At 46.7% G+C, this 18,217-nt stretch overlaps 1 protein-coding gene across 1 annotated transcript in view; it reads left to right on the forward strand.

The window, feature by feature from the left end:
* The window catches only part of Parpbp (PARP1 binding protein), a 58,403-nt gene that overhangs the window by 30,846 nt on the left and 9,340 nt on the right, over positions 1-18,217 (forward strand). The window contains exons 6-9 of the mRNA XM_023717487.1: positions 1,701-1,855; positions 11,821-12,004; positions 14,822-15,000; positions 16,928-17,009. Of these exons, the coding sequence (XP_023573255.1) occupies positions 1,701-1,855; positions 11,821-12,004; positions 14,822-15,000; positions 16,928-17,009 (600 nt within the window). The remainder of the gene's footprint in view (positions 1-1,700; positions 1,856-11,820; positions 12,005-14,821; positions 15,001-16,927; positions 17,010-18,217) is intronic.

Consider the following 18,217-nt stretch of genomic DNA (forward strand, 5'->3'; position numbering starts at 1 on the left):
CTGGAGAGTGTGGGAAGTAATAGGAAGAATAAAAAGTGGGGCTGCGTCAGATGGAAGGAAGAGGCCTCTTGTCTTCCAACTGAAGGTTGATATTTAAAATATATAAAGAACTAAAAAAACAAATAGTGCACTTCATAAATAGGCAAGTGGATTGAACAGATCCATCTCAGAAGTACAAATGACCAATAAGTATATGAAAAAAGTGTTCAGCATCTTTAGCCAATAGCAGTAGGATTTTTACATTTTTTTGATGATAGCAGGAATTGAACTCAAGACCTTGTACTTGCCAGGCAGATACTGCGCGGCTGAGCTAACTCCCTGGCTCCTCCATTAGCAGAATACAAATCAAAACTATGTTGTGATTCCATCTCACCCTAGTCTGATTGGCTAACAAAAAAATACAGAATATAATGACTACCGGTGAGGAGGTGGGGAAAAGGAATTGTTCTACATGCTGGTAGAAAGTAAATTAGTACAGCCACTGTGGAAATCTGTGTGGATTCCTCAAAGGACTAAAACTAGAGCTCCCCTGTAGGTACCTGTATGGGGGGTTAAGGCCAGCTTTGTATAGGGTAGCTGAATGCCCATGTTTACTGTGGCACAGTGCACAGTGGCCAAGATAGGGGACATCTGTGCCTGTGAGCAGATGAGTGGGTGGGGAACATGTGCACAGTGGGCGCACACAGCGGAGCTTCGTTCAGCCATGAGCAGCACGGGCTCTGTCATTCATAGGCAAGTAAATGGACCTGCGGACATCGTGTTGGGTAAAACAGCGGACACAGAATGAGGCTTACATGCTTTCCATAGCATGTGGAATCTAAGATGGAGGGGAGAGAGTACAAGGGAAGCTGCTATTCGGCGGGAGGAAGGAATGGTGGGGAGAAGGGTGTGTGGTGGAGGGGCTGAGCAGCACACACCCTCTGTACCCCGGGAACAGCCGGCGCGCCGGGCGAGTGAAGACAATCGCAGCAGGCTGTGTGCATGTGGGGAGCTGCCGAGAGGAAACCCGCTGGGCTGTGACCACTGAGAATGTGAAAGACTTTGAGAACAAAAAATAGATGAAAAAGAAATCTGCTTATAACTTATAAGAAGTTTACCTTGTTATTGAGCGTTGTTTGTTAAGATCTTTGACCATGGAACTTTCCCCCAAGTTTTTGACATTTTGTAGTCTGTGTTAGGATAACACTTTGGAAAACACTGCTTTAGATCACTGGATCTTTGAGACAGACAGGGCCTTTTAACGTGCGTGATCCCGCAGTCTGGGGCGGGAGCTGATGGACTTATCTACTGTACCTCTGCGTTTTACAAGAAAGGTAAAATAAGAGTTTGGGAGTGTTGGATCCATTCACCCATTTAACACTAGTGATCAGCTGACACTGAAGACGACTTTGTCCTGAATGGCAGTCCCCGAAGTCAGCAGCCTGAGCGAGAAGACGTCCGTAACAAGTTCTTCGCGGTCAGTGATCCAGGCTGACGAGTACGGATCTTTCCGTTTGTGCTTCGTTTCTTCCCTCACTTGCCCCCTCAGCCCGGGCCTTGGTGCATTGTTGCCGCCACCCTTGCTGGGGTGGGTTCCACGGGGTGCTTGTTTCTGTGGCTCTTTGCCCTGCAGTCAAAGCTGCCTCAGCTTTGCAGAGAACATGGTTGTTTTCACTTGCTATGCCGCTGACCACGACTAAACCATGTGCGTTCACTCACAGGTGGCCACGTCTTTTATTAGAAGTATCGAGCTTGGAGGGAAAGGCTATGCACCCTCGCCTTCTGACCCGCTCAGGACGCATGTGAAGGGATTGTCTAATTTTATTAATTTAATTGACAAACTACATGAGATTCTTGGAGAAGAGCCAAACCCAAGGTAATACCCTTTCATGAACTACTGATGTGTTACTGTTCTGTCTTGGAATGTCACAGAAGCACAGGTAAGAATGAGAGAGACCTTGTAATGGCTATGCAGCAGCTAGAATGGTAGGGAGAAGAAACAAACTATTGGGATGAATACATTTTATTTTAGTTTTTTTTTAATTAAAAGATTTTTTTGAAAAATGTATTTGGTACAGGGTCTCACTATACAGCTGGGACCTGTAGTAATCCTCCTGTTTTCAGCCTCTCCAGGGCTGGGATTACAGGTGTGTGATACCACGCCTGGACTCCGTGGCAGGCTCAGTGTGCCCGAGGCTGGGGCTAGCGTGGCATGTGGTGTGGGGGATCAAAGCCCGGTCCCTACACTTGCCTAAGTAGGTGCTTAGTCTGCTGAGCTCTCTCGCTGGGCCCTGGATGAATAAATTGTAATTGTCTGATTTTCCCCCTAAGTTTTTGCCTTGCCATGGTCCTAAGTTGTTTCCCAAATTCAAAAGGCATGTCTTAACTAATCTGGGCTAGCAAAGACCCTTAGCATATACCTTTATCTGGAAGAAGCAGATTTTTGAGGACTGGAGATTACCGAACAGATAATTTTTAAAAATTTTTTATTTTGTAATTTTAAAAAAAGCCAAGAATGAATAAGTAATATCTATTTTCTGCAAGTATTTTCATATGGGCAAATCTTTGGTTCATCTGTGATTTTTATTATATCTATATTGGAGATGAGCGTTTTGTTTTAAATTTCATAGACTTCCAGGCTGGGGAGATAGCTCGGTAGCATAAGCTCGTGCCTGGCAAGTGCAAGATCCTGAGTTGGATTCCCAGTCCTCCCCTCCAAAAATAAATTGATACACTTCCACTTACAGGTATATGGGATGGTAAGTTGTAGATGAATTTTAGGGGCCAGAATTGTCTTGTATAAGCCAGTAATGGTGGTGGATTGCTGTCTGTGGGATTAATTTGTCACTGAGCAGTTCTGATGAAAGTAGCTCATGGTGAGTGTACACCGCGTCAGACCGTTAGGCTGTTTTTGTGGGTCCAACAACTTTACGGAGAAACGCTGTTACTGCCCCAGTGTGGAGATCAAGGACGCAAAGAACTGGGATCTAGTGGCTTGCCGGGCTTGCATTGTTATTGGTGGCAGAGCTGGGCCCTGAGCTGCAGCAGTCCTGACTCTGACACCTGCTGTCTTAGCTTATTCTGTGACGCTTCTTTCTTTTCATAAGACCAAAAATAATTTTTTCAGGATTTTATTTGAATTGGATCGTTGTCTTAGATGTGTACCCATTACAAAGGCACACATTTGGGAGCTGCTTTTGGAGATAACTGATAGCCCGTGTCAGTGGCGCCTTCGGCACTCCAGACAGCATGGTGGCTGCCCATTTATTCTTTGTTTTTGCTTTGGTTTTGTTTTTTGAGACAGGGTCTTGCTTTGTGTTGTGGGCTGGCCTTGAACTCACCGTGCAGCCCAGGCTGGCCTCGAGCTTACGGCAGTCCTCCTGCCTCAGCCTCATGAGTACTGAGATTATGGGCATGCACCACTGTGCCTAGGTATTTATTCTGACACAACAGATACTTTAAAAATATTTTTGTAGTACAATGTAGGTTTACCCCGATCTTAGAAGTACCTCGCTTTAGAATTAAAGTCTTCTTTTAGGAAGACTTGATTTTTATAAATGTGTTTGCTTTTATATAAATCTCCATTTACATGAAGGTTTTTCACAGCTGATTTTGATTTTTTAGTTCTGCACAATGCCTGTTCCTTTCTACCACGATTAGGAGGATGTGCAACCTATCTTCCAAGTCCCTCGCAGTCCGACAGACGCCCTGCTCGTCACACACTCTTCCCCATCCTCTTATGGGAGGAATACTGGATTCTGGGGTATCTTGCATGTTGGAACTTACATTGCCGTGACCCTCGAGGTTGCCCACAGCTAAGTGCCGTGCCGTGGCGTGCCGTGCCGTGGCGTGCCGTGCCGTGGCGTGCCGTGCCGTGCCGTGCCGTGGCGTGCCCCCTTGCTTAGACAAACGTTTATTGTCCTACAGTTACTACTGCTCTTCTTTCCGCTTGTTTCCTGTGTTTCTCATCAGGTTGTTATCAAGCTGGGCAGTAAATCTGTAAGCTCCTGGTTGATCCTGAACCCCTGCAGCCCACACGCGGCTTAGACTGCAGTTCAGACTGCACTTCCCTTTTATTTTATTTTTATTTTTTTATTTTTTGGCAGAACCAGGGATTGAACTCCGGTCCTTGCGCTTGCCAGGGAAACACTTATTCTACTGAGCCATCTCCCCGGCCCCCTGGGTTTTTTTTTTTTTTTTTAATGCTTTTCATGTGTTTATTTATTTCAAACCAAATTGGTAGGACAGTTTCAATAATTAACACATTGCATACATTCTTCCTAGTGGTTATTTGCTGTACAAGATGCGGACATGATATCCTATGTACAAACACTATTAGAACAAATACTTCTATTCATTAAGAGAATGTAACTGTATATCTATCCTAATCATTTTGAATACACAGATACAAAATGGACATTCATCTGTATCCCCTTTCTTGTTTAGTTCCGTTATTTGAATATTATAGGTGTGTTAACTCAGCAAAATATTCTAAAAGAGTCCAGTAATCCATAATAGTATTGGGTCTTCCGCTTCACTGACAGTGTCAGAAATTGTTGACCTGAGTCCCCTACAGCTCAACATAACAGCATGGCTTTAATTCTTATACTTTGTTTTTATACTTTTCTGCTGGATGGTTAAGACCAAGGTAAAGCAGGACCTATGCAACAAGAGTTGTAGCTTTTGGGTCTGATAAGGTCAGTGAAATCCCCCCAGGATTTATCCTGAGACCCTGTACCTCAGATTGTAGATCCTTTGTCAGTGTCAGCCATGTGGATGAGTCACGGCCACTGCTTGGCCAATGTGCTCTCTGTGTAAGCCTGAGAGAGTGTCTTCTCCCCATGTGACTCTCCTTAGGCACACTCTACATCATTGATCACTTTCCTCTTTGGCCCCATAATCTCCTTGATCAGAAAATTTGGGACACTACCGAGTTACATGACGTTACAGTACAAGTTCTCCTATGTCCTGAGTCTTAATTGACCTTGGAAGGCGGAGTGCCCTCACTCCTTCCCCCGCTCCTTCCTTGCGGGCCTGGCCAGGCTGCTGTCTGCTCGCTGGAGGCCTCACATTTTCCTGGGAGGTCTTTCTCTGCCTCTGCTTGCTGCCTTAGGTCTCACAGCCTTGTCTTTAATTGTATGCCTCTGATATTGCTCAAACAGCCTTCTTATAAAAAGCAAGCAAGAAGCAAATGTCTTTATTCTGTTCTTACATTTGATTATTTATGATCATTTATGTAAGATTACTAATTATATTAGTTAAAAATGCTTTTATCTTCTTCCCAGAGGAAGACGTCTTTTGTTTTTAAACTAGATTGTTTTTCGGCCTGTCGGTTTTGGTTGGCTCTTTCTCATGTGAGAGCTGTTAGCAAGTCCTGTGAACATGATTAGCCACTTTGTATAGTGGCCTCAATTATTTATTTATTGTTTGTGTGTCTCGAGACAGACTCTTCAGGCTGGCCTTGAGCTCACTTTATAATCCAGGCTGGTCTCGCACTTGTATGTATCTTCCTGCCTCAGCCTCCCAAGTGCTGGGATTGCAGGTGTGTGCCACCACTCTCACCAGTGGCCTGAATTATAGCATGGTGGCCGGTTGGCTTTTATGTTGGGGACTGCCTCTCCAAATGTCACTAACTGTAGGTCTTTTTTGGGGGACTTCCCCCAAAATTTTTGCAGAGTTGTCCTTTAATCTGTGAAAATCATCAGCCTGGCCGCATGCTCTGGCACTTTAGGTGGGGCAGCTGTGGTGACTCCCATGGTTCTGTTTGTTTGCTCTGCATTGCCGCCTCTGGGTGTGGACCTTTCTGGCTTGGTCTCCATGGTAACCCTGCTTCCTATGCTGTCTTGCAGAGTCCCCTGGCTGCTCCTGGGAGAAAGGGCGCTGAGAATACCCCTGTCTGCACGTAGACACCAGCAGCCCTCTTGCAGGCCGCCCCACTGTTACTGGGCCTTCCCATGGTCTTTAGCTCTTGAGCCTTCTCCCCTGTTTTGCTCCCTCTCGACAGCTCCTTGGGGTTTAGCTTTCTCTGTTCTGGGCAGGCAGTTAGTCCCTGTCTCCTGTCATCTCTCTGTACCTGGGGGATGTCTCTGCTCGTGTCTGTTGTGGTGACCTCTCCCATTCTTCTTTATACTTCTTTCTGTCCCCATCCCTTTCCCCTCTCTTCAACCCCTCTTCCTCTCTTTATTTACAAAGCTTTGTTTCTATTATCACTTTTTCTCATTTTTTTCTTTTTCCTTCTACCCCCATTTCCCTTCCCTAATTTTTTCCTATTTTACAGTATCTGTTGCACGTTTTGGTTCTTACTGACAGTGTCAGAAAGACAATGTGATATGTATGTGTCTGATTTATTTCACTTACGTGTATGATGCTCTCAAGGTGCATCCTTTTAGGTAGAAATGTCTCAAGTTTATCCTTCATTATGGCTGAATAGTATGCCACTGATTAGAAAAACTCACAACTGTTGGTGGGGCTGTGGGGAAAAGAAGCCTTCTCCACTGTTGGTGAGAATGGGAGCCGGTCCAACCACTGTGGAAATCAATGTAGAGACTCCTCAAAAAATCAGGCGCAGAGGTCTCTCTGACCCAGCTCTTCGCCTTCGTGGTGTCGTCCTGGAAGTGTGGAAGGCATCGTCCTGCAGCGATGTGTGTGCAGCCGTGTTTACATCGCCACCGTTCATACTGGAAGAGCTAAGGCTTGGGAACAGCCAAAATGCCCATTGGCCAAGGAGTGAAGAAAAAAGTTAGAATCCGGTTTTTGCCATTTTGTTGTACATTAGATTTTGGGCAGGAGCCAATATAAATGTATACATTCAATGCGATGTAATTTCTTATAATTTGAGAAGGATTCCTGTTTGGGAAAATGATTGAAAGTGTAGAAAGAAACGCATTTGTTTTGGAAGCATCAAAGGAACATACTTGGGCTGGGGAGATGGCTCAGTAGAATAAGCGCTTCCCTGGCAAGTGAAAGGGCCTAAGTTCAATCCCTGGTTCTGCAAAAAAACCCCTGAAGGAACAGACTTCTTCAACTAAGAAGCCACTCATTCCGAGTATCTTGCCTGGTATAATGAGACAGGAATTACGTACGTCATCTTCTGGGCAGACCCTGAGACGTGGGTATTAGATGGCTGGTGTCTTTGATGGGCATCTCTATAGTTGATGTGGATGATCCTAATTTTCTTGCTTGTGGTTTGGATTTTTTACTGTAGATAAGTATTAATGTTATTCATTAATTTTTTTTTTTTTTTGAGACAGGGTCTTACTATGTAGTTCACACTGGCCTTGAATTTGCTTTGTAGCTCAGGCTGCCCTGGAACTCACAGTGATCCTCCTGCTTCAGCCTCTCAAATGCTGGGATTACAGGTGTGCAACACCACACAAGACAAAAAAGCAAAGTGGTTCCACATTGAAACATAGCTGCTGCAGCAAGGACTGACAAGGTGGTGTGTGGCGGGAGAGACACAGAGCGTCAGAGCATGCTTCTGGAAGCCTGGGGTACGGGCTTCGGGCTTGCTCACTGGCATGGGCGTCTTCGTGGAGTTTACTTTTGAAGGCTACACTTGAACAGCCAGCCAAGCTTGGAATTTTCAGACAAGCCCATATTAAGTGGCTCAGTTGCCTGGGCTGGGCTCGAAGCTATGATCCGTCTACTCCATGTATTTTTTTTTTTTTTTTTTAATGGGACCAGTGATGAGCTACTCCTGTTTGTTTTCAGGTTCCCAGTGAATGGAATTTTTTTTTTTTTTTTTTTTTTTTTTTTTTTGTGGAACCGGGGATTGAACTCAGGCCTTTGCACTTGCCAGGGAAGCGCTTATCCTCTGAGCCATCTCTCCGCCCCTCAGGCTTGGGAGGGGTGTATAGCCTCCTCAGCCAGTGCCCCGTCATTAGTCATTCTAATAACTGCAACCACTATGTCTACATGGAATTTAGCTGCAGTTTATTAAGATTATAAGTTTAAAAAAAGTTTATTTTCCCTCCATTTCCTTCTTTTATAGTTTAAATTGTTGTTTTGGTTTGTTTATTTTTGTTTTCTGTTGTTGAGGAGGGCCTCACTGTGCAGTGCAGGCAGGCTGGCCTTGAGCTCGCTGCACAGTCCAGGCTGGCCTCAAACTCACCTCCATGCTCCTGCCTCAGCCTCCTGTGTGTGGAGATCACGGCTTAGGCCACCATGCTCAGCTGCTGTTCAATTCCTGAAGAATACAACGCTAGTTTTTCCCACTTTCCTAGTTGTTTAGTGTGTTCTTGTCTGGGCAGAAGGCCGCAAGGGCGTGTCGGTTTTCCCAACCGTGGTCCCTGGCCCAGCTGTGTCCGACGCAGCCGTGTCCGATGCAGAGTGGACGCGCAGTGTATATGCACCCGAGTGTGCTCGGCTCGTGCGCACCTTGGCGTCTCAGCTGACAGCCACATCGGCCCTTGCTCACCACGCTGCATTTCCCTGTAACTTGTGGGTAGGTGGGGGAGATGGCTCGGTAGAATAAGCGCTTCCCTGGCAAGAGCAAGGGCCTGAGTTCAATCCCTGGTTCGCCTGGACCACCGCAGCTGTCTCCGAAGTTCTGCCCAGAACTGGGACGATTCGAGTGCCCAGGCGAACCTTCTTCCCTCCGGAGCTGCCTCCTACAGCAAGGGCCTCTTCCTTCCGCTGGCAGAAACCTGGAGCGAACCCCAGCGTCCCGCTCGCCCCTTCTGCGTGCCCTGGCTTCCCTGAGCACTGGATGTTCTTTCTCTTCATCTCGGTCCCTGCAGCTGCTGTCTTATTTCCAGCCTTCACACTGCCTGGTGACCCTGTGTAGGTGCAGACTGCATCCTCGGGAGGCTCAGTGCAGTATAACGGTATAACGAGGGATCCAGCGTAACTCCTGCCCCCTCTCTCTGGCCTTTTCCTGCATTGTGTCTCCAGACCTTTGAGGGTAGAGTGTTTGGAGTCCAGGGAAGTCAGAGGAGGCAGGTAGGGATGGAAGGGAAAGGAACTGCCTCTAACTCCCCAACAGCTTTTCCTGAGGCTGGCAGCCTGGCCGGCTGCAGTGCTACGCTCTGCCAGTAGGTGCCGCCAGAAGGCACACACTCTGCTCTCATCTGAAACCTGCCTAAGACCCTTTCGGATGTGTAGGTTAGTTGGTCACAAGTTCCAAATGCTGTACTTTCAGTTTCTGATACAGCACTATATTGGTGGGTTAAGTATACATGTACAGAACTTAAAACTCAGTTGAAATTTTCCAGTGTAATCTCATGTGAACTGTCTTTTTGAGAGGGGTCTCTCTATATAGCCCAGGCTGGCCTCAAACTTGCAGCCATCCTCCTGCCTCAGCCTCCTGAGAACTGAAATTCAGGCATGTGCCACCATGCCTGGCCTGATATTAACATATTTTTGCATTTAAAACACTTCAGAATCATTTCTGAAATGCTCTATGGTGTATCTTTAATCACATTCAGTTTTTAAAGACTGAATGTGATTAAAGCTGTCAGGTTGTCAAGCTGTTAAATGTGGTGCAGAAAGCCCAACGCTTGAAGTCACAAAGAATGAACAAGAGGCAGCGGAAGACGTTTCTGGTCAGCTGTTTGCACCAGTGCGCTGTATTCTCGCTCGGGGTCTCTCTGTGCGCTCTTTGGGCACACCCAGGGCTTCAGTTTCCTTTCCCTGCTCCTACACGTGCAGTGAGGAGGCGGGCTGCCAGTGTTCTGCTCATCTGCAGCCTCCTCTTTCTGTCTAGAATTGAGTCAAGTGTGGGAGTGCACACCTGCAACCCCAACACTTGGGAGGCTGAGGCAGGAGGGTTGCTGTGAGTTTGAGGCCAGCCTGGGCTGCGTAGTGAGACTCCAGCTCCCTGAAAATCCCCAGATGCTGGTAATACTGGGTAACTTTATGTGTACCACTAAAGTCTGAGGGGACAAAACACAAGGAAGGCCTGAGATGGGGTCTGATAGGAGCACATAACCACGCTGCAGGGCTGCGCCCAAGTGTAAAGATGAACTGAGAGTGAGGGCTTTGTCTTGGGGGAAAGGGTCTCCAGAAAAGCCTAGCTTATAAAGTAAAGTGTTTTAGCATTCAGTGTAAAATTAAGTTTCTGCTGTCATTCTTTTTTCTGCACAGTATTTGATGACTAATTCAGATCATTGAGGCAAGAAAGAGAAATGAGGTATAAGAATTTAAAGGGAAGAAATAACTTATTTGATCATAGAGCTTATATATGTAGAAAACTACAAAAATTTAAAAACAAATTATTAAAATTAGCCTTGCAGCACCGTACTGTTTCAGAGTACATGGTCAGCAAACAAAAAGCAGTTGTGTTTGTGTTACCGCTAACCAGGACGAGGTGCAGGAAAGCAGCTTCACACACGTGCAGTGTGCAGCCCCGTCTAGTGAAAGCTGATGCAGCCCTCCCGACTCCTGGAGGTCCTGCCCGGACTGCGAGGTCCAGTTGTGCTCTGCGACCTCTGCCTCTGGGGATTTGTCTCCCAATGCAGGCGCCAGGTGCCAGCGCTCAGAAAACCCTGCTCAAACTGCTCACTGGCCTCCCAGCTTCCTGCCCATCACCCTGCCTGTGTCTGTGCCTCTGAGGAAGGGAGACCCCAGGGATATGAGAGACTTCTGTTCTTCCATGCCTGTTCCCCAAGTGATCCCCTAACTACTATGGGACGGCAAGCCATAACTGCATTAGTAAACCATGTATCTTTTTGTTTTACTGTGAAATGCTTCCCACTGAATAGTGTTCATTTATGCAGCAAATACATATGGCATCTATCACCTTTTGTGTGTATCAAGCGTAAGGTGCATAGGAAGATTGTTAAGCGTGGCTCCTCTACCACAGTGCTCATTTTTGCATGGAATTTTTCCCACCTTGCCCTCCGAGCTCACCGGTGATACTTTGGAAGTGAAACAAGTCCTTGGTGCCCTGGTTAGAGATACTGAGTCAGTAGGAGAAGAGTTGGTGTTTGAACAAAGCTGTGCATGACTGATGGTTAGGGAGCCTGGGACCAGCCCACTGAGCGTGTGACTGTCACACATGGCCTTTCTTGGGTGCGTCTTAGGACTCCCCTCGCTGTTCAGATGTAAAGAGCTGGATTCCCCATTTCTCTTGGGCAACCCGACTGTTCTCTTACTCAGTAAGGCAGCAAAGTGCTTGTGTCAGTTGATTGAGTTCCTGATGCCACTGTGGAAGAGCCATTTAGTAGAAGTGTAGCAGCGTGCCCAGGCAGCGAGACCCCCCTCGGACCAGGCCCCTTCTCCCGGGGTGCCGTGACTTCAAAGAGAGCTGTCTCCTCTTGGTGGACACCTCCAGCTGGGCCACTGCTAACTCACATAACTCCCTCTCCTGTGTACAACTGCCCTGCACAGGGAGGGTCTGACAGCACGTGTTCTGGGTGAGTTTCCCCACCTCCCTGCAGCCCGTAGCATCCTGTGGTCTTGGTCACGCCCTGCAACTTATGGGACACTCAAGTCCTCTCTCTGTGACTTAGGGTTCCTAACTTGGGGTTATAACTTGTTGAATTGGCTTTAAGATTCAATGAGAGGTCGATGTTTTTATTGTCTTTGTAGTATCCAAAGGTACAAATTTTATGTGTGTAAATGACTGGGGCTGACCTGTTATAGTTCATACATAATTAAATCATCTCCCTTCAGCTTGAAATAAAGTGTAACTAACTTTGAAATTACTTGCTTTTAGGAAAACGTTAAACATTTTGTTTCTGGTGGTCCTCATCTTTTTCTTAAACGCTTCACTGTTTGCTTTATAAGATCAAAGCTATGTGGTTTGAAAGGTGTTGATTAGTGCCGAAAGTTTTTTCTTCAGGCTCTAAACCGATTGTCATTTGCACGGGTATTATAAAAGCATCTTCTTTCCCTTCATAGCATCGCAGGGGGGCGGTTACTGTCGGTAATAAAGACGCAGCTGATTAAAGGCCGAAGCAGCGAGGCTTCATTCTGCAAAGCGGTAGAAGAAGTTGCTCAGGATTTGGATTTGAAGATTAAAAATATTGTCAGTTCTCAACAAGAGGGCGGCGCTCTGGGCCCCACTGACATAAGCCCTGCACGGGTAATGAGCTTTTTACTTCTGTTGTCATCTGTACAAAACATTATTGCTCTGATGTTCCTCGTGTCTGTGGCTTGTTGATGCCACTTAAGTCAGATTATCTCTTTCCTGTGTTTGAAGATGATGTTGAAATTTAATTTTCTCAATAGGATTATGTTGTGCTTGGGTAAATCATAACATCTTTGGTCCAAACTGTATTCATTAAAGTAAGGCATTGGATAATCTCCTTATCCCTTTTAGCACTAAAAACTTAATTCTTGATGGGCATTAAGATATTTGTGGTATTTTTCAGCAAATATTCTTGTAGAGCAATTATTTCCTCTTTATTCAGCTGTAGGAGCCTAGTTTCTTTTTCTTTTTTCTCTTTTTCTTTCTTTTTTTTGGCAGAACCGGGGATTGAACTCAGGCCCTGGCGCTTGCCAGGCAAGCACTTAATCTACTGAGCCATCTCCCCAGCCTCAGGAGCCTAGTTTCTGAGACCAGTGCTGAGCTGTCTGCGGTGGCGACGGGCCTGCTAGCGGTGCTTTCTGTTCAGCAGTTGCGTGTCTCTTCTCGGTCCCCGCAGACTCTCCTTTTGCACACCTGCGCCTGCCCTGGCCTCGGTTTCCACACACCTGGCAGTCTTTTCATTGTCTGTCCCGGAACATTCACTTTCTTCTTGATTTTCTTACATGGTCAAATATAATCTATGGCAGCCTGCAGTATTGTAGGAGAAGCTGAGCACTGTGCTTCGGCTTCAGAGCAGGGTTTGGGAGCATGTGCTATGGTCTGCTCATGGCCACGTGGTCAGCTAACAGGACCCCCTCCAGTGGGGCGGCTTATGGCACCCAGGGAAGGCTGGGACGTTTGCTTACTGATTGCAAATAATGGTCTGTTATAACTCATTCATTCATGCCTCTCAGTGACCAGTATTAGCCATTCTTCTGTAGCGATACATATGTTCAGCTTTACTTTGAAACCCCATCCAGGGGGCTATCCTGGGTGGTACCCCACTATTTTATGTGTGGTAACATTTCCACTGACTAGCTGGGCTCAAACAACAACCAGATTATTATTATAAATAAAAATCAGAAACTGCTGCAATCTCAGGTAATTAAGAGCACCACTCTGTCTCATTTTCTGACAAAAGAAAAGTGCAAACAACCTGGTTCTTAATTTTGTTTCCCATCAAATCACTGGTTTTTGAAAAATGTATTCAAATAATGTTCAGTGGAGTTAGGAGTGAAGGGTGTGGAGATCTCTGGGTCTGACTGCAGCAGGCAGGTTGATCCTGGCACAGGGGTGCATTCGAGTTTATGTGGTGGCCCAAGTCTGTCGGGTAGAGGAAGGAGACCAAGCTCAGCTTGACAGGAGCTGAGGACAGTGGCTCAGCCACTGTAGCTGGCCCAGCAGACGGCCACTTTGTCCCTTAGGCACAAGGAGGACCAGCCCGACAGGGAGGGAGCGGCCGTGCCCTGGTTGCCAGTGAGTTCAACTTCAGCAGCTTCCTCGGTTCTGGAGAGCGAGGCCCGTCTTGCGCGCAGCTGTGAGCAATAGCGTGGTGTCATGTTTTCCCCCTTTTCCCTGTCTAGTTGCTAATGTTTTGTGCTCTCGCTGCTTTCTCTATCTCTAGTGCTGCTGTCTTAGTTCAGACCTGGACTTTTATGTCCTTTTAATTTGTAGCCTTGTCTCCAGGATTTGATAACATTCTTACACTGAAATACACTTCATTTTACACTTGCTATTGGTGACTTCTCTAAAGGGTAAATAGGGTCTCTGTCCCTGCTTGCCAGGCAGGACTTGGCCTTTGTTGTCGATTGTCCTAACCTCTTGGTGTGTACACAGCTTTTCCAGCACATTTCACTGCCCTCCTCCTTTTACTGTGCTCCCCACCTTGCTGTCCCCCCCGGCTCCTGAAGGTGCTGTGTCCTGCCTCCATGCCCCCTCTGTGACATCATCCTGGACGCCACAGTGCCTTGCTCTGTCCGTTGTGTGTGCTGGGCCTAAGGTGATCAGAAACCAACGCACGCTGCATAGATTCTGTGCTAGCATCCTAGGCAGTGTCAGCGCTCCTCAGTTATCAGGAGATCTGGGTTCCTACAGGGCGGGGGTGTTTGCCTTCAGATCTGATGCTCAGACATAAGGCTCGGGACACACGCACTGACCAGTGACCACGGAATAAACGAATGTCAGCTGGCTTTCCTTTGCACATTTGTTGAGGCCTTAACAACAGTCTGTGCAGTAAGTATTCAGGTAGCCAGAAGTTCAGCTTCCTTTAGAATAACAGACAACACCAAGATTTTCATGACTGAAAGCCTAACGTTATTTTGACCAGAAAATAATGTCTTCCTTTGATGTTGCCATTCTTGTGCATCTGAAAATTGATAAGATTGCTCATCTGTACCTTACAGGAGAAGTGTCCTGTGCCTCACAGCTGCTTTCCTCAGGTTATTTGGTGTAACTTCAAAATGCAGTGGGGAGAAGAGTGGCACGGGCAGTGGACCAGTGTGGCAGACTCCCACAGCCAGGGTGGTTGTTACATAGACTTAATTTTTTTTCCTTCAGTGTATGTTTTCTTTTTCTTTTTTTTTTTTAAATATATTTTTTAAAAAATTTTTTTTATTTGTGTGTGTGTGTGTGTGTGTGTGTGGCCAGCTCAGCCCACCAGGGGGCAGGGCTGCCCGGCATGTGGTGCTGGGGACTGAACCGCCGTCCCTGCGCTTCGCCAAGCTTGTTCTAAGTAGGTGCTTTAGACCACTGAGCCATCTCACCAGCCCCTCAGTGTATGTTTTCAATACACAGTATTTACATTTGTTTGGGGATTGATGCTTTTTGTTCTAGCCGAAAGCTCATGCCATCAACCACGGCACTGCCTACTGCGGCAGGGACACTGTGAAAGCCTTACTGGTTCTTCTGGATGAAGCAGCAGCCAGCGTGCCTGCCGGAAACAAAGCGGAGCTTTTGTACGGCGACGGGAGCACAGCCCGCTGCGACGGGATGTCTGTCCTCACACTCTTCAGGTAAGTGACGTGGACGCCATGTGTACATGGATGTGAACACCAGAGAAGGTCTGGGAAAATATTTACTGACTGCAAAAGAAACACTTGCTTATGGTGGGAAATTTGGAAACTAGCAGAGTGTAAAGGAAGCAAAAGTTAGTTAGAGATTACCCACTGAGGTGCAAAGGCGTTCTAGGTGGAACAAGTAACATTTAGGTGTTTCTGGTTTTATTTTTTAAAATTCTTTTTGTTTGTTTCTAGTTTTAGTGGCTTTTCTTTTATTCTTTGCTTTTGGCTTTGAGAAAATATTTATTTACAGTACATGAAGAACTTTGCTAAGTGCTTTCACTTAAATTATACACACCAGACTTACCTTGGGATTGACATTTACTGGTTTTCATCTTCCCATCATGAGAAAAAATATTTGCTCAATTATGCTGGTGTGGTGTGTACGATCTTGACACCATCCTGGCTGCTGCAGTAGGAAGAGCCCCAGTGGGGACTCAGCTTCCTGTAGGACAGGAAGCGTGAGGTGAGGTGAGGGGCCAGGAGAGACGGCTGCTGGTGAGGGTCTCACTGCGGGTGTGGTGACGTCTTTGTGCCCAGGTGGCCTTTCCTTGATGCCGGTGTCCCCTGATAAGGTCACCTCTCATCAGAGTGGGTGGGGTCCTGCTGTGATAACCTCTATTTTTTTTTTTTTTTTTTTTTGGTGGAACCGGGGATTGAACTCAGACCCTTGCGCTTGCCATGGAAGCGCTTATTCCACTGAGCCATCTCCCCGGCACCTACTGTGATAACCTCTTTTTTTTGGTTCCTCGAATGCCTTCAGGGTACTTTTGGCCAGTGGGAGAGTTGTGAGGTTCGAACTCCAGCAACCTGAGGCTGACAGCTTTGTGGAAGCAGCCACTTAAAGGACTGAGCTAGGGCCAGGCCCTTGTGATAACCTCTTTAAGGGCAAGTGATAACCCAAAAAGCCCTGTCTCCAAAAGAAGTTACATTTAAGGGTTGAGGCTTGAACACTGTGTTTGCGGGGGTGTGCACAGCTCAGCCTGCAGCAGGGACTCCCTAGTTTTAACTCAGATAAGCCAGTCACCTAACAGGGGGGGTGCTACTTTTCAGTGGATGTTTGCTTCTGGGAAGATGGGCAGTTTTACACTTGGTCTTAGCCAGAAGGCTGAGAAGCGACAGGAACACTGAACAGTTTCAGAAGAATTATTTTACATGGTATGCAGTACATCTTGGAGAATTTTCATAAAACTCTCCCACTATTTGTTGTTTTCTGCATCCTTCTGGAGCTGCTGCTCAGAAAACTGGTCTGAAGCCTAAAACAATAAAGAGATTAATTTAATTGGCAATATAGGCTGATGTGATCAACTCCAGGAATCTTTTGCATTGTGCCTTTTCGGACTTGCAGCTTTTCTTGTTCTCTTTGGAGGGCCCCTGTTTTGAGTTCTAGCTGCGCAGATGTCTATCCCTTTTCTGAGGCCTCGCGCTGCGTGACCACGGGCCAAGGAGCAGATCAGCTCTGTCCATCCCAGCACCTCGTGCAGCCCCTTACAAATAAAGTACAGGACATGGTTACTGTATTGACTGAGCAAATTGTTGGTATTTAGGGGAACTGGTCTAAAAGCCCCTTAAATTTCTGGGCGTCTTGGTGCACTGTAGCTGCTGGGGTGCACTCACTTGGCTGTGCAATCTGAAAGTGACAGAGGTTTGTGTCTCACGCTTGGGGAGGTGCAGGACCCGGTGCCAGCGGACCCACTGCTACTGCTCCATGCTGCCTTCCTCGTGGGCAGCACGCTCCCTTGAGCTCGTTTTTTGGGCGCTGATCCCATCCGTGAGGGCCAAGCGCCCACCCGCTGATCGCCTGCCAGGGGTCCCACCTCGTCGTAGCATTTGGGCTACAGCAGTACATTTTTACCTTTATTTATTTATTTTTTTAACATAGCTCTCCTACACGAGTGGATAATTCATTGATGAAACCCCTAAGAGAACGCATCAGTAAGTCTGTGCAAGAGAAGAAAATCAAGGTACGATTTAATGTAAAGTGAATGATGACAAACATTACTAATGTCATGAATATGATAAACATGTATATTTAGAAGAAATAAATATGGCAATCTGAGCTGCAGAATGCAAATATACATCACATATCACATGATGAGAATGAAATGGAAAGCAAATAATGACTGTTGATGCATAGAAACTTTCCTTAGTGCAGTCTTGACTGATCTGCTTTTGGCTACTTAATCTACTAGACTGAAAAGAAGAAAAGAAAAAGCAGTTGCTATTGTAAATATTGAATAAGTACTTGTTGAATGAATGAAGGGGAACATCATGGCCCTCTTGATTACATTTCTAATGTATATCTTTTTCTAATATTTTAAATGGAGCTGTGAGTGGCTGTATGTGGCAGCTTCCCAGTGCTATAGCAGATCCCCGAGTAGATCCTACCGAACTGTAGGTTACACAAGGGAAGGTCTGTCTTGGGGCCAGATTGCCATGGCTCTGTGTGCAGGACAGAGCAGAGCCACTCACTGCCTGGCTGTGCAGCAACGCGGTTTCCACGCCTGCCAATAATGCCAAGCTGCAACCATGGCCTTTTGGAGCACGCCGTGCCCAGGCTGTGGTACAGCATCATGTAAAACCTGCTCCTGTTGGAAGACATGGCGGTGGAATATAATCAATTGTACAGTGAGATAGGGTGAACATTTTACATTGTTTTGACTAGAGTGGCACCTTATATTTTCATTTAGTTTGAAGTAAAATTTCTTGTTTTTAATCTATTTATTTGGTACAGGGTCTCACTATGCAGCTTGGACTCATAGTGATCTCCTGTCTCAGTCTCCCTAGTGCTGAGATTACAGGTGTGCACCACCGCGCCTGGTTTTGGTGGCCAGCATGGTGCACCCAGAGTTCCAGGGCTACCACAGCATGCGGTACTGGGGATGGAACCCGGGTCCTTGCACTTGCCAGGGAGGTGCCTTGACCACTGAGCTATCTCCCCCCAGCCCTAGTCTCTTGTTTTTAATCCTAATTGTCAATTTGATGAGATTGAGAGAAGCCTTGGGAATTAGAGAAACACACTGTATCTGTGAGGGTGTTTCCAGTGCTGGTTGGCCTGTGAGATGGCGAATGGAGGTGGGACCCGCCCTGAATGTGGGCGGCACAAAGCAGCAGGCTGCTCCGCAGGAGCAGGAGCAGCAGGGTGAGGGCAGCTGTCACCTGCCGTGCCTTC

This window comes from Octodon degus, unplaced genomic scaffold (assembly GCF_000260255.1).
Source record: "Octodon degus isolate 3935 unplaced genomic scaffold, OctDeg1.0 scaffold00004, whole genome shotgun sequence".
NCBI classification, from domain to species: domain Eukaryota; kingdom Metazoa; phylum Chordata; class Mammalia; order Rodentia; family Octodontidae; genus Octodon; species Octodon degus.